This window comes from Harmonia axyridis, chromosome 2 (assembly GCF_914767665.1).
Source record: "Harmonia axyridis chromosome 2, icHarAxyr1.1, whole genome shotgun sequence".
Lineage (NCBI taxonomy): Eukaryota > Metazoa > Arthropoda > Insecta > Coleoptera > Coccinellidae > Harmonia > Harmonia axyridis.
Window position 1 is genome coordinate 27,051,464 of NC_059502.1, and position 17,111 is coordinate 27,068,574.

The following is a 17,111-nucleotide window of genomic DNA, read 5'->3' on the forward strand; positions in this document are numbered from 1 at the left end:
ATAAATCAATTTAAAATTAGCTATATATATATATATATTTGATTGAGAGGGGAGAGTATTTTTAAAATGGGAAATGATGTTACAATAGGGTTATGGCATACACAGTGGTCATTTTAGGTTTTCAGAACAATAATTTTTATTTAACAAACATTTACATGATATGTCTATGCAGGGTACTTATACTATGAAAATTCCTGAAAAATATACTTATACCTAAAAAAAATAGCATATGCCTTACATTGACTCACAGATTTGTAGTCTTGAAAAGGTGAAAAGCGATTGTCTAAAAGCTGACAGATTGTATTGATATTTATTCATTTTTCGAATTTTTTAGGAAAAATTTTATAAAATTGGAATAATTTATGACTTTTTTAATGTGTAACTTGGAACAAATTTCAACGAAATTAGATTTTCTAAATGTAGAAAAGAAAATTCTAGATTCAATTGTTGAGAACTGAATGACTGGACCGTCTTGAATTAAGTGCTCATAAATAAGTATATTTATTTGGAGTAATTTTTAGGCATATTTTATCTTGACAGAAAATAATCTCATTTGGAAACTTCGCTATTGCGAAGTTGATAATATTATCAGTTGATGAATTTTTTAATAGAAACCTCCAATTAATTTATTGTGTAAAATTTATTATGTTTCACTCTTCATTTCGAATGACTGGATTATGAGATTAGAAATTGTTCTTTTCCATTCTTATTTGATTTAAATTTGAATTTTTTAAATACAATCAATAGATATCCAAACAAATTTTAGGATGTTCAACTGAGAATAGAAATTTAAATTCTATTTCAAGGCGAGTAGCAACAACAGAGGACATTCAATATAGATATTTCGTTTTTGAATGAAAATTAATTTTTAATATTTTCTAGTCGATTGAGGGGGGAACATTGAGTTCATTAAATTGGGTTATTCCATGTTTCTTTCAAAATAAGCTTCAAAAGTAGTGTGACACATCTATAGCTTTTGGTATAAATCAACATAATTTTTTTCAGTTGTTATTTATTGTCTTTTAATTCGAATGAATCCTCTGATTGCTGCATATAAATATTATTTATCCGATATCAATGAACTTTTGAATTTAATATTGATGAATCTATTTCATAGGAAGAATAGTTATCAGGCAAAATGCCTGAAAATATAGCAGGAACATTTCATTTGTATAATTGTGTATTCCAATTGTATTTAATCTTCAACAGATGCACTTCTCCTTAATTGTTCATTTTCATAATACATTTTGTTAAAAAATTACATCTTGAGTAACAATTTCTTTACATTCAAATTGGGACTTTGTCAATGAAAAAGCACATCTTCCTAAGTATAAATATTAAACAAAAAGGAACCTTAGTCTCGTAATAAATTTTCACATTTTCAAAAATCAAACATCACTCTGTTTTTGCTATATCAAAGCTACAAATGTGAACTCCACTTACTCTATAATAGCCTGAAAAATGTATTTTATGTGATCAACAATTTATGTATTTACATATTATATTGAAACGTTGCCTAAAATTAATTTTAATCACAGACGAAAATAAGCTTTACCAGTCGGCAATTCCTATTTACAACACCTTTAAAGTATAAATATATATTATATGTATAAACATCTGAATAATATATACTACTGCTTTAGGACAACAGAATATACTGAGGAACAAAAATATTGAAAGACATTTTGAAATAATTGTTTCATTACTAGGCCCTATTTCCATTAGTTATTTATTATATTCAATATTTGGGGTATCGGTATGGATCATCTGTCAATATAGAAAATCTAAAATGAGTGATTTCAGAAATGTGTTCTCGAAAGGAGATGAAGGGAAAAAAATATATGAAGATCTAGAAATTCTTTTTTTCAAGAAAAATTTGAAAGATGGGAGAAAGCATATGTGTAGATTAGTGTTGAAAGGAGACATGTAAATATCATGAACTATTACAAAGGAGAAACGTATAGTTTGCTATGTATTACTACCCGGTTGGACTCTTTTTGGCTGATATATTTGAAGCAGAATAAATATTGACGGATAAATAATGGCTTACTATTGATAAAAGCATATTTATGACTCATTTTTATTGAAATAATTTCGCATTAAACAGAATTAATTAATATCCTAAAGCTGTAGTGGTGTATTGCTAAATTTATTGACTATTTTTCCTGCTCAACTTCCAATCTTCAGTTACCACAACCTTCAGCATTTTAAACCATTTGTTTTTCACATGTCAAAATTGTAACTTCTCAGGCTGACCTCTGACAGCTTTGCGTACTGAAAACACACCTATTATGAAGTTCCGAAACTTCAGATTGAGGGTAGAATGTCTTTCACTGTTCCTATGAGTCCATGCAACCTGCAGTGTCGCATGCAATTCAATTGAAAAGAGTTTTGAATATCTAAGAATTAAGTCTTTCATCAAAAGCAACATATTCATAACAAGAAAGCACTTCAATATGCACTCAAATAAACTTAACGATTTCCGAATAAATGAATGAATTTTGTGCCGAGTATCTGTATTAGATTCCATACTTTGCGATGGCCTTCAGAATGATGATTATGCCTCATAGCATCATTATCTGCCATTGGAAGAGAAGATGATACTATGATCTGAAAGCAAAAAAAAATATTAGTTTCAATTGGTGTCTATTTTTTGAAAGAATGATGTAAAATCTTTACTGCATTTAGTAGGTTCTAAAATCATATATTTCATATATCTACCCAAGTACATTACTATAACAATAAGGTTACCTTGCTAGGTAGCAAGGTCCCTTTTACCCTGACTACCATTAAGTAATGAAAGGCGCCTTGCCTTATTTGATTGATGCGTAGGGCTATCTTGAGTCCCCAAAAACCCAGTAGAGGAAAAGCAACCTAAGAAAGTTGTTGAGGAATAGAAGTATGTTGTTGAAATTAATATTGATATGGAAAGTTTTTCTTTGATGTTTTAAAGATGGAATATCCCATCCAATCCTCAGTGGTGACTCGTCGTATGAAGTAATTGAGGCCGGGCCTCATATGTAAAAATTAATAAAATGTGAAATTTTTCACACATAATTTATTTTAATATAAAACGATCTTTCCTAATTTCCTGTCATCGAAATAAATTTTCAAAACATCAAATTACCATCAAAGTTGAAAATATTACCTTTTAATTCTATTGCGTACTCCTTCCAACTATCCAAATTTAATTCTAAATGCCCAGTGCTCAAATCGTTGCTTTACCGTTTTATAAGAAGAACTTGGCTCGAGAAGATTCCTTCTCGAGCCAAGTTACGAGGTGCGCCCTCTCCTTTTTAATTTGCCGGGGCCGAAGTAGTGTAGCGCGAAAACCCATAGCGCCATCTGTGAGCAGACAGAGTCACTACATACTCCCCCACCAGTACTGACGACCTACCAGAGAAGAATGTACGCAGGTACGCAGATTTAGATCGTGAATTATCATTTAATGACAATTTATCGTAATAATTTATAATTCATGTTAACTTTGCCTCCACAAGAGCAGAGAACATTATACTAGAAAATTAAAATTCCTGATTTCTCTATGATCACCGTCGAGATTTTGCAATTTTGCCAAACATATCTCATGTTTAGCTAACATCGGTAATTATCAAACGGTACAATCGGTAGAAATTATAAACATCGGTTAATACTAAACATTGATTATGACAACAATGTTTATTTTTTGAATGGAGGAATTGGCCCTAATGTCTGCATTCGATGTCTTTCTGAAGACTCAGAAACATTCATTTGAAACATTTTTTCATCCAAATTGTCCCCAAAGGAAATACTTCAGTGTATGTTTTGAAATGGGCTACCTGTATATCATGAAATGTAGTGATTACGCTTGTTAATGGAAATAATTTACTCTAGACTATACTGTCAGCTCCTTTAAGGCCAACTTTACAAGGGGCTATATCCCGAAATCATGGAGGGAGGCGAGGGTAGTGTTCATACCCAAAGAGGGTCGAAAAGGCTCCCCGGAGCCTAAATCCTATCGACCCATATGCCTCACCTCATTTCTCCTGAAGACCATGGAGAAAATAATGGATAATAATATAAGGGGAAGTTTAATGCTCCACAGCAAACAGTTTGCTTATAGGACGGGTAGATCTACTGTAGACGCCCTTCATCATCTTCTTAGAGAGGTGGAAGGCACCCTCAACGCAAAGGAGATTCTGCTTGCAATGTTCGGTGATATCGGAGGGGCCTTTGACAATACCCTACATACCTCAATATGCAATGCAGCCAAAAGGAAAGGGATAGAACCCTCCACTGTTAAGTGGATATCAGCTACATAGCTGATATCCACTTAACAGTGGAGGGTTCTATCCCTTTCCTTTTGGCTGCATTGCATATTGAGGTAGGTAGGGTATTGTCACTTCGGTTTCTCGCAGATAGGCTGTAACGGTTCGTCCTTTCAACATTGAAAGGACGAACCGTTACAGCCTATCTGGGAGAAACCGAAGTGACTGTGCTGATGTGCAGGGGATGCCCCCAGGGAGGAGTTCTATCACCCTTGCTGTGGAGCTTGGTCATGGATGGCCTCTTGGAGAGGCTTACAACAGGCGGATTTAACGTCCTGGCTTACGCCGACGACATGGTGGTGACTGTTAGAGGCAAGCATGGGGGCCCAATAAGTAGCCGAATGCAACTTGCTCTCAGAATTATTGAAAATTGGTGCGGGGAAGAGGGGCTTACTGTCAACCCCTCGAAAACATCAATAATTCCGTTCACTAGAAGAAGGAATCTCGACCTCAGAGCTCTGGTCTTAAATGTCAGACTCTGCACTTCTCTAGTGAGTGTAAATATCTAGGTGTTATCCTGGACAGTAAACTGAACTGGGGGAAACATATACCTATAGATAAGATTTTTCCAGAGCCACGGCGGCTATGTGGGCATGCAAAAGACTCTTTGGAAAGACATGGGGAGTGAAACCGAAAATGGTACTGTGGTTATATACAGCGGTGGTACGCCCTATTGTCACCTATGCATCTCTAGCATGGTGGACAAAAACTGAGGAGGTCACCACACGCATCAGGTTGCAGAAACTGAAAAGGCTGGCATGTATTGGTGTGACAGGAGCTATGCGCACAGCTCCCACGGCAGCGCTGGAGCTCATACTAGACTTGCTTCCCTTACACCTACATGTGAGGAAATGTAGCCTGCTCGAAGCAATAAGAATTTCCCTTAATGGCAAGCTCCTTCCTGGAAACTGGGTTGGACATATGAGGATACTGAATCAACTAGATTCAAACCTCCTCGCAAAACCATCAGGTATTATGCCAACCACCTATGATTTTGAAACGCCCCCTGAAATTGTTATAAATGACCGTCCTAGTGCAATAAGTCTCGTAAATCGTCTGGACAAAAAGTCATCCATATGGTTCACAGATGGATCAAAAACAGAGAAGGGCACCGGCATTGGGATATATGGACCTAGACTGAGGATCTCTAAAGCCCTGGGAAGTGAGCCCTCGATTCTACAGACCGGGATAATGGCTGTTTATGTATGCGCCCAGGAGTGTCTCAAAATAAACCTCAAGGGGGCGCATATCTACATCATCATGGACAACCAAACCACGCTGAGATCTCTGGAATCGTGTTGTCAGGGGTCTTTGCTGACTTGGGAGTGCCGTAACACCATAAAGCAACTGGCCAGAGGAAATAAGGTGACTCTACTATGGGTACCAGGGCACTTTGGGATTGAAGGAAATGAAAGATCGGATGAACTTGCAAAAAGTGCATCAAGGTTAAGACCTGCTGGACCTGAGCCTTTCTGTGGGATAGGAAAAGATCAATACAAAGCTGCGGTCCAGCTATGGGAGTTGAACAGTAGGACAATCCACTGGACTAACACTCCTAGACTTGCTCAAGCAAAGAAATTCGTGAAGATTTCACCTACCTACGCCAAAAAGCTCCTGAAGCTGTCGCGAGCAGAGCTTCGGGTGACGGTGGGACTGCTGACGGGGCACTGTCGGTACAAACATCATTTGTACCGTATAGGAAAGTCAGCAGACGAGATTTGCAGGCTCTGTGGATCGGAAGCAGAAACTGCCGAACACTTGTTATGCAAGTGTCCGGAGCTGGCTGGCCTGAGAACCATTCACATGGGTAAGCCGGTCCTGGATACCAGAGAGGTAACGGCCAAGGCCCCTAAGGAGGTTGTCAATTTTATTAACGTCGTTGACGACCTCCCTGGGTTTCTATGAATGAGTAGGGTAGTGAACAAAAGATCTGCATGGTCGCAGTTCCCGGAAGGCTTACCGAAGCAAAACGACCCCAGTTCAAATAATAATAATAATACTGTCAGCTCACCTTTGAATGCTACGAGGATGGTCGGGGACGCTTGCAAATTGAGTTTCCTGAAGTAATGGTAGCGGTAGTGTTCGGCACAGTCATCGTGGAATGCAAAAGAAGGCTTGTTTCTTCAGAGGGAGAAGTATCTTCCGCAGGAGGAGGTGGGCATATGTACAGAGGTACCTGGCTAGTCTCTGTCAGCCTGTTTGAATCTATCATAATCGCTTCCTGCTGTCGGTCCTTAACATTAATTATGTCGTCCAGCAAGGTAAACTGTGATCTGAAATTGAATCAATAGATCTATAATATTTATTTAATATACAATGTTCTACTGGTTTAAACCCAACTACAGAACAAGGAGCATAGGAAAAATAATTTATACACATATATTACAGATTCTGAGAATAAAAATGATAACAAAAAATGCTCACTCAGTTAAAATAATAAGATCTGATATTTGAAATGAAACAATTAAAAATAGCCGAGTGAGAACTTACAGAGTGTTACAGCCATCACACAAATTATAAAGACAAATACTTCAATGTATTCGTTCGAGGTGTCGGCATATAAAATGTATTTCTAACTCTAGAGGCTGGTCTTGGAATAGCAAAATTTAATTTTTCGAGAACGCAAGAATCTTTAATGACACCGTTCATTAGTTTGTGAGTAAATACAACTGAATGACATTCTCGTCCACATTTCAAACTATTAATGCAGTGTCTGCTCAAAAGCAGGTTCTGTGGAACACCGATAGGAAGGTAAACACCACCTTTTCTATATTAAAAAAGTTTAATACAACCCCGCTGCACAGACTCAACTCTCTCAATATGGACCTGGTAGCAAGGAGAAGATATTATAGACGCGTATTCTAATTTTGATATGACATATGCATAATAAATGGTCTTTAATGTGGCTGTGTATGAGAAATCGTGACATTCGCACTCTGAGCCCCTACATCCCATTCGCAGTAGACAAAGTAGCATCAATGTGTAGCACAAACGAAAGTCTCGAATAAAAGTTCACTCCCAAATCAGTTAACACCGATGGACGCTGGAGAACTTTGGTCTCTATTGTGAAATCAAAAAGAAAAGTATTTTTATTTAGCGTAAATGACATAAAATTACACTTCTCGGCGTTTAAAGGCAACCCGTTTCTTCTACACCACACTTCAACGCGTTGCAAATTAGAGGCGAGCCGCAAGCAGTCCAATACATTGCTTACCTCCAGGTATATTTTGAAATCATCAGCATATAACAAACAGTCGACATCAACTACCTCCGGCAAATCATTAATATAAATATTATGAAGAGGAGTGGCCCAAGATTACTTCCTTGAGGTACTCCGAAAGTACTAGAGAATACTGTAGATCTGACCCCTTGAACTCAACAAAATAAAAATTTCACATTGATAAGGTTTGTGCACAACTTGGTAACCCAAAAAGGAAAGTTGGAAAACATCAAGATTGTTTTCCCAATTCGAGGCCACTCCTACTTGGAGTGCGACTGACTGAAAAGTGTATGCCCAAGATCTACCACTCATGCACAAGATCGGTTTCTGGCTGTATCCACACCTAGAGAGCCTTTGGGTACTTCTCAAATTATGCAACAGCGGCTTTTGAACGCTTCTGGTGTTTTGGTTTCGATTGAAAAAGTTCGTCGAAGACTTCGAGGCCTTAATCTACATTCTCGACAATTGCTGAGATGTATTCCATTATATCAAAATCATATGCGACTGCGATTGGAATCAGCACGTGAATTAGAACGATCATCAATGGAGGTCTGTATTGTTCTCAGATGAGTCGAGATATGGACGGTTTTCGGATAGTCGGTGTGTTCGGGTATGGACCCATCCTCTGGTGCCCAGAAATCGCAGATCGGTTCAGGAAGTTTATCCGTTCAGAGGTGGTACAATTACTGTTTGGGGTGGCATTTGTTTCAACGGACGTACAGAATTGTTGGTGCTTGATTCTACCATTCTAGGTAGGTCTCTAGACTAGAGTAGATCTGAACTATCATTTTTTCAATTCTTTGGGTGAACTGATTTTGTACTACAAAAATTAAAAATTAATTGTTAACTGAAACTTTGAAACTCAAAAAAAAATGGGCAAAAAAATGATTTAGATGAGTGAGCAAACAATAACATTTCTCATATTAAAAAATGAAAACTCTTGAAACAGTCTCAAAATATCTGAATTTCCTTAACTTTTGTGGAGCATTATACAAACTGTCAATAATATTGCTTATTGCTCGTTGCGTATTGCTCCGGTGTGCAACCCCATTTATGTATACTACTACAATTTATAAAATAAAATAATTATAACTGATAGGAAATTTAATTTTTGCAAATCTTTCCACTCAGCCCAAAATTAGAAGTTTTTCTCAATCGCTCTAATTGTTGCTTCTTACAAGGGCGTAGTAATGGGGGGAACTGGGGGTAATTACCCCCAAGATTTTTAAAATATGAAATTTCAAAAATTTCACAAAGACAAAGAACGAAAATTTCTCCAGAAAATGAACCAATAATGATCATTTTACTTTCCTTTGAAATCGACACATCATTAAAAAAATCTGACACCTTTTCTGTTTATGAGTTTACTATTGCTTTCAAGATGAGTACTTTTATTGCAATACGAGCTCGTCTTTGCCCGAGGTTTATTATTCTCCTTTATCTATCCGCTTTCTCGGCATCGCCCCTAATTTACCATCTGTAATTTTTACATTCGTCATCGGTATACACTTACCCGTTGTTTTCGGTTTTTTGTATCATTCTCGTCACATAGTTTCAATATGTAGTTATCAAAGAACTGAACTAAGTAATTCGCTTCGAAAAATTGTCTGGGCTGTGTTATACAATTTATTGTGTTTCATTCAAAGTGCAATTTATTTGTAAAGACATCAGTTTTGGATTGACTAAATCTACAGGGTGTTCCTATATTGGAGGTACAAATGAAAATTACAGATTTATCGGATCATTTCAGGAAAAAAAGTCTCATAACATGTGTCCACAAAGGCTTTGTTTTTGAGATACAGGTGTTACAAGTTTTTCTCTCATAGCACATTCCCTTCACAAGATATTCAACTTGAATTGGCATAGATATTCCAGTTTGAAATTTTCATCATGTGATATCCTAATTTTGAATGCTAATCTACAGGATGAATTTTTTTTGGAAGGGTTTCCGCTTCTTTCTTCCAGAATTATTTTTTTGTGAACCACTGGTAGTTTGGAAAAATGAAAACAAAAATTCTGGTTCAGTACTATATTTTTTGTTTTGTTGTATAAGGTGTGTGTCTTTCCCGTTTTTTTCAAATTTTGAGCCTTTATTGTGAAAAAATGGTTACAAATGAATTATTGAAAGTATTGGCCATCGCTAGCTACAACTTTTCCCCATCTTTCTGGCAACATACGAATCCCGTTGCGAAAAAATTCGACCGGTTTGGCCTCTATCCAGTCATCAACCCATTTTTTGGCTTCCTCGTAGGAATGGAAGTGCTGGTCAGCCAGGCCATGCGTCATCGATCTGAAGAGATGGTAATCAGACGGAGCAATGTCTGGACTATACGGCGGGTGGGGTAGGACTTCCCATTTGAGCGTTTCTAAGTATGTTTTCACCGGCTGTGCAACATGTGGGCGAGCATTGTCATGTTGCAAAATAACTTTGTCGTGCCTGTCGGAGTATTGTGGCCGTTTTTCTCGCAGTGCGCGGCTCAAACGCATCAATTGTCGTCGATAGACCTGTGATCCTTTCATTCGGTTGTAGAAGCTCATAGTAAACCACACCTAGCTGGTCCCACCATATACAGAGCATGAGCTTGGCGCCATGAATATTTGGCTTAGCCGTCGATGATGATGCATGGCCGGGTAGTCCCCATGATTTTCTTCGCTTCTGATTATCGTAACGGATCCACTTTTCATCGCCAGTCACGATACGATGCAGAAAACCCTTTCTTTTATGTCGCTGAAGCAGCTGTTCGCAAGTGAAAAAACGCCGTTCGACGTCTCTCAGCTTCAGTTCGGACGGCACCCAATTTCCTTGCTTTTGGATCATTCCCATGGCTTTCAAACGCTTGGAAATGGTTGTTCGGTCAACTCCCAATGCTTCAGCAAGTTCTTCTTGCGTTTGACACGAATCTTCATCAAGCAAAGTCGCCAATTCTTGATCTTCAAAGATTTGCGGCCGCCCGGAACGCTCCTTGTCTTCCACGTCGAAATCGCCACTTTTGAAGCGTCGAAACCATCCGCGAACACTTGAATCATCGACACAACCTTCTCCATAAGCTTCCTGAAGCAACCGATGCGCCTCGGCAGCAGATTTCTTCAAATTGAACCAATAAAGTGAAACTTCCCGCAAATGACGTCGACTCGGCTCAAATTTCGACATTTTCACGATTTCAAAAATTTATGATGCGAAAACATTTCAACTAATGTGTTAGTGTGGAATTGTTGACAGATGAATAAGCTTTGATTATGACATATGTAACCATTAAATACTCGCACAGTATTGGTGGCGCCATCTCTTACAAAAAACGGGAAAGACTTATTCACACACCTGATAGTTTTGTCGAATATGCAATCGATTTCGAGAAAAAAATTCAAACAGCTCTCTAGAGTAATTCTCAGGAAAATCCGAATTATTATGAAGATCCAGTTAGGTATCTGTCATAAATAAATTAATTATAAGTTTTGGTTCTTATTTGTCAACTCTTTAGCGAAGATTAATAAAAATCCGATAAACTGGTTAAGCATCACAACAAAGTAGGACTACAATAAATAAAATCAAAGCGTTTGCGGGCTCATGTTCATGGGCCATTTTATTTTTGAAATTATCCAAAGAATCTCTCATTTTTCTTCGTAACTCCAATTCAGGAACACACAGTATAAGATAAAAACAATCGAATTGGTAATAAAAAAAATTTATTTTGAGAATTTGTTTCAAACTTCGTTGTAAACCCCTTTTTTTCTCACAATATAGATATGAGTGAATAATGTCGTCAAAAATTTTTTTTTCCGATTACCCCTCCCAAGAAGAAAAGATCTACGCTTCTTACGTTTCATGCCGATAATATGACTCACCTTGGCGTTAGCTGATACTTGAGGTTTCGTGTCCTTTCCAGTTCTTGCTGGTAGGTAGGAAGAGTTTTTGCAGTCTTATGACGAGAAGGGGGAGAGGGAAAGCGTCTGTTTGGGGAATATTCACTGCCAGAACCGATATCGTACAACGACGTATTGTCCGATATTAAACGTTCACTTTCTGGATCACCACCGTTTTTATTACCACTACTATCCGATTTCTTCAATATGGACTTGTTTCTTCTATGTTGCTCCAGCTGCGGGCTCTGCCTACTGTCTATCGAATCTACTGACAAAGTTGATTTACTACTATTTCTTCCTGAAATGGCAAAACAAATTTAATGGTTAACAATATTGCTGTCACTCGTTCGTAAAACTAAAACACATTTGGCTCGTCTTCTCGGCAAAAGTTAAATAGGTGGGATATTTTGTGCTGTTGGGACAAGTTAGTGATGTGAAGAATCCAAACTGTGTCTCTCAAAAACAACTCAGAATATTGCTGTGTAGCCCGCGACCTGCGTAGATTTGACGAAAATCCAGGTTTGTCGATTCCTCGTCCATCTTGGTGATTGATTTTAGCAATTTTGGAATATTTCGATGTGAACGATGTTTATTTTCAACAAGACGGTGCTACGTGTCAGCAATGAAACGATCGCAATTTTGCGGGTTTCTGGGCATGTTATTCTTCGAAGATTTGATCACAATTGGCCAGCGAGATCTTGTGATTTTCCATCGTTAATGGAATACCTTCTTCTTTACAATGAATGTGGATCGATTTCTCTTAAAATATATTCGTTCATTTTTCAATTTTAAAATGAAACCTTGTAGTTCGATATTGATGAAATTCGATCATGTGATGAGTGATTCCAAAAAAATATCAGCTCTTTGAAATAGTAGTGTTACAAAACTTAAAGTAACGTAGGACTATATTATGGAGAGCTGATTTTTCAGGATCGAAGGACTAGGAATCATAGTGTTATAATCATCAACAAATCAAATCATCAATCGGAGTTCGATTGAAAGAAATTCATGGTAAAATATTCTTCAACTAGGGCATCCAATTATTTTCCACATTTTGTAGAGTATTTTCTTTATTAGAGTATTCTTTATTTACCTGATTTACTACCACCGAAATTCTGCAAGCTGAATAAATGCTGATTAATAATCCTCGTTGCTGAAGCTAGACTTCTTGTAGGCATAAATGGGGGTTTCTTTCTCTTTCCTTCCAAACTTTCCTGGGAATTTTGTTCGGTGGAGTCACCAAATCTCGTCCTAGGTCTCGCCTGGAAAGAGATGATACTGTTATTTTCATTCAATTCATTTTATAGTTAATTGTATAGTTTTGGTTTTGATTATCTTAGAACTGTTCACTATGTTCACTTAATTATGATGAAAGAGATATTCGATGAAACCTCAGTCACCTCACCTCAGTATAATAAATATAGATACAGGGAAAATATGCAATTCTTAAGAGTACCCAACATGGTTTTCTAGACGTTGTCCGATTGTTTATATTTTCAAATGCACAATGATATTATAGTACTTAAAATATACAGGGTGTCCCGGGAGTAACTGTACATACTCTTACCAGGGAAGTTGGGATTGACCATAAAAAAATCATTTCTGCCTTTTTTGAAACTTGGGATGTTATTGACACATGCAGAGGATGAATCAGATAGATAATAATTATTTCAATATTCCAGAACCGGACACATCATTCCTGTTCAGGTAAAAAATTTCACTTTATTTTTCGAAAATAATTGTTAAGATTTCCAAAAAGATCATAAATTGATCTTCAATACGCGGTATCACTCAAAGTTGTCACATCTAACATTCTTATTAGTCCGAAAATGATGGATTTCAGCGTCTGTGAATTTATCACAAGGTAAATAGTGTGCAGACAAATTTTCAATTCTGGAAGAAGTAACTCCTCGAACGGGACTCGAACCCGCAACCTCCTACTGGACTAGTTATTCGGAGGTTGCGGGTTCGAGTCCCGCTCCAGAATTGAAAATTTGTCTGCACGCCACTACACTATTTACCACGTAATTTTATTATCATTTTTGTTTACACGAATTTGGACGACCCGATAAACTGTTTTCAATATTACAACTAACAATATGAGCACCTGCTTTGACTGGTTAGAATTGGGAACCATTAGAGATATTTTGGATCTGTTTTCACCAACACACCCATCCCTAAATAATGCAACTTTTTTGTAATTTAAGCCACCCTGTATTTCTAGCAGTTTTCGATATCCCTGTAGTTCCTCTCTAAATAGTTCTACCCTATGTATATGCCATAACAGTGAGGTATTTAGATCTACGGTACCAAAGATAAAAAAAAGGCTAAACTGAAGAAGAATAATTGTATACCTGTTGGAATCTGGTCCTCCTGCTTTTAGGAAGAGGCGAATCGTTCAGGCTCACCCTGCTGCCCCTCTCCATAGGTCCGAAGCCCCTAAAAGCCTCGTCCGAAGGCGACGCGCCCAAACTCCTAAGCGCTGTATCTCCAGAAGCTGATTTCTTCACACCACCTGGTCTGCTGGGCGTGAACGCATCTGGACTGTTGTCTGTACTCTTGTCCATCGGATTCACATACAAATTGCTGTCTAGAACACAAGGTTGGTCAGTCATATCGGAAGCAATGAGGTCGCCCTGCGAATTGAACGGATGCGTCCGACAGCTCTCGAAAGTGTCCGAACTGTCCACGCTGCCCATATCGCTACGGTGTTTCTGCTTAGCCTCTCGCTCGGCCATATCCATAAGCAGATCGTGCTCAGCGTGTTCGGCTCTGATGGTCCGCATCTCGAGGCAAACTGGGTTCCGAAAGTCGCTTGTGGGTAGTGGCATCAGGTTCTCAGCATCCACAAATTCCTTGAAGCTCTACGACATTGAGAAGATGATTAAATGAGGCAAAACTAAAACTGGGGTTTTGGTACGCATTGAAAGATTTCTCGGGGGAAAGCTGTGGGTGTCTTGATTGTTTCTAATGTTAGTTGGCTCAACATAACTCAGTAAATTAATATACGACTCACACTGAATCAAACTAATCAAACCAACCCCCGTAAAAGTATCGTTGGTGCATCCTTCATTGAGAATAAAGTAAAGTTCAGCATATTCTAGATTTCATGTTTCAGTCAAGGCCGTAGCCAGGCATCCCGGGGTGTTATTCGTTTCCATGGCAACTACTGAAGGGTCTATCTTATTGGTTATACGCCGTACGATTTACTTTACAGATGCTACCTTATTGGTTATTGATCGTGCTCTCTGTTTATGGTAAAGTGCAATTCACAGTTACGTAGTTGGCGAATTTTACAAATTTTGTCATTTTTTGTTGGTGGAGTAGAAAAAAATAAAAGTATGAAAATCAGCAATCTGATCAAGAAAATTCAGCAGTGTTTTTATGTACCTTTATCATATGATATTTTCGAATTGGTACATGGCTCAAATTGTTAATTGACCATTATCTATACCTTTATTATCTTCATAATCTTTAAACATACTACTTAGATCGACATATGTTTTCAAATAGAATTTGGATATTCTACAATAGTGCTCATATTATGTTAATTGGGGAATATTGACATAACTTTTTTATGGAGAAATAGACAGCTGCATTGATACTCTTATTGGCCTTATTTTTGTAACATGAAAATTATAGGTAAGTATAAATCTGAATTCGACTTTCCCACAGTATGAAACTTACTTGTCCTTATTAGACGTGACAGTATGGATTAGGATTCGATTAATTTCCTACCTCAAATTGTCGTTATCTTAAGATTACTTTTGTGGAATAGCATGAATGTGCTCAAGAGAAAGAGGTGGGAAAAACACTAACACTTTCAAATAAGTCTCACTAGAAACACTATTTAGTGTTTGGGAATTGGTCAAGTAGATCGATAAGAGGATACAACACTCTGGCGGAATCTTCTTAATTTGGATCATTCCAAAAAGTTTCTTCGAAACTTGGACACTGCGAGACCCAAGAAGTATCTAGGAAATACCTCATGAGAATGGGTCTAGCAGAAAATGAAGAGTGCAGAGTCTATGGGAAGGAGGAAGAAACTCCAGATCACCTGGTGACGGAATGCCTCACCATCACTAGCTAACGCAAAATCTGCTTTGGACAAGAAACTTATAGAAGTGAGGAATTAGCCTCCTTGAAGTCGTCCTAGATACTGGAATTCATTGAAACTCTGGCACTGGAAGGCGAGCTATAGATCACGTTATGAAAAGAATAGCTCTGATGGAGGCACAGTAGACCACTAGGTCGCAGTGAAACGGAACCTCCTTAATCTTAGATACAAAAGATTTCAAAAGATCTACAGTTTTATCCATTCTTTTTAATGTATAACATAATTATTTTGCTGAGGTTATACTGATTTCAATTGGCTCACGAAATTGATGAAGCACTCGGAAAATAATGTTTTTAGTCGTATTTTGGAGGTTCAATAAAACAGGAAATGGATGTAGGTCTAAGTTCAACCTAAACTAACACCAACCCAGTGTTGAACAAATATATTCAAGGTCATAGGGGACTATATTTTTTTCGTTGATTGTTGCTTAATAAGTCATAATATAGCGATTAAATTTTTAAAGTTGAATAAGTTCAAAATCTTGATATGCGAACATTTTAAGGAAAATATTTCGAACAAAAAGTTGAAAAATTCAATGCATCTTCCAGTGCCTTCACACTTATAAGGCGAAAGGGGTTCAACTTTGTTACATACTTGCAACGCAAAATGAGAACGCTGATGTAAAAAGCAAATAAGTTTCATCCGGAAAGCATGTGAGAGGACTACACTACCGAGAAATAAAGGAGGCAGATGTCCTTATGAAATTATCTTCGAAATAATCAGATTTATCCGTCCTTAAATCGAATCTAAAATGAAAGCTCTCAAAATAAAAACACTTATGCGTGACATAATGGAGTTTTATCATTTGATTCCCAGGGTAATGAAATATCCATTAATTGAAAAAATTGAATAAATTTATTATTCATTTCATGCATGCTGCTAGACCAATTTTCTCTTCAATTTTATGTATTCCATTATAAAGCGTCGTTCTTGAATTATGTTTAGCCAACCAGCTCACTCAGAAGCTGCAGTTTCATCATAATTTCGCAAATACGTTCCGAACAGTAATTATGGGATGTTCTTAAAATCGAGAATTCAATGAGAAATCTTTCATTGCCATTGACACTGGATTGAAAAAAAACTTCAACCAACTCATATACATGAAGATTCTAAGTGGAGGTGAACCATGACAATTAAATTGAAAATTTTCATCTAATCAATCTTCTATAATATTGAATTGAGTCGGTAATCTACTTCTACCAATCATGATAGATAACGTATTGTTATCTATTCTACACATGCAATATAACCTCCCAAACTATTGAAGCTGATGGAAACAGTGAGCGTTGTGCAATCACCCAATAAAATAATGTAGTGTCCTTTTCACACAGACCAAAAGGAGCTAGTTATGTATTATTTGTATTGTATTCATTTAAGGATAAGCTTTTCTAATCTATTCAAAACCGAAGGTTTCAAACTAAGCTACCTCAAATTCTTAAATGAAAAATAACTAAGACTGTGCTACGAGATTTAAGTCAAGCATTACTTACACCGACTCAAATCGAATAATTTACTTAGTTCCAGAACTCTCAGGGTAAGGTCTGGACAGTAGAAACATAAAAATGATAAAGACATTTGCGAAAAGTTTTTTCAGTTACGCCAACAG

At 37.2% G+C, this 17,111-nt stretch overlaps 1 protein-coding gene across 5 annotated transcripts in view; it reads right to left on the minus strand.

The window, feature by feature from the left end:
* Positions 1 to 106: 106 nt before the first annotated feature.
* LOC123671920 overlaps positions 107 to 17,111 on the minus strand; it is a 197,521-nt gene continuing 180,516 nt past the window's right edge. For 4 of the 5 annotated variants that reach the window (XM_045605811.1, XM_045605814.1, XM_045605813.1 and 1 more), the window contains 5 exons: positions 13,743 to 14,252; positions 12,482 to 12,650; positions 11,371 to 11,686; positions 6,319 to 6,580; positions 903 to 2,610 (listed from right to left, as the gene is read on the minus strand). In XM_045605811.1, coding sequence (XP_045461767.1) covers positions 6,328 to 6,580; positions 11,371 to 11,686; positions 12,482 to 12,650; positions 13,743 to 14,252 — 1,248 coding nt within the window. In that variant the 3' untranslated portion in view covers positions 903 to 2,610; positions 6,319 to 6,327. Of the gene's footprint in view, positions 2,611 to 6,318; positions 6,581 to 11,370; positions 11,687 to 12,481; positions 12,651 to 13,742; positions 14,253 to 17,111 lie in introns of all 5 variants that reach the window. The other variant, XM_045605809.1, reaches the window with a different exon arrangement.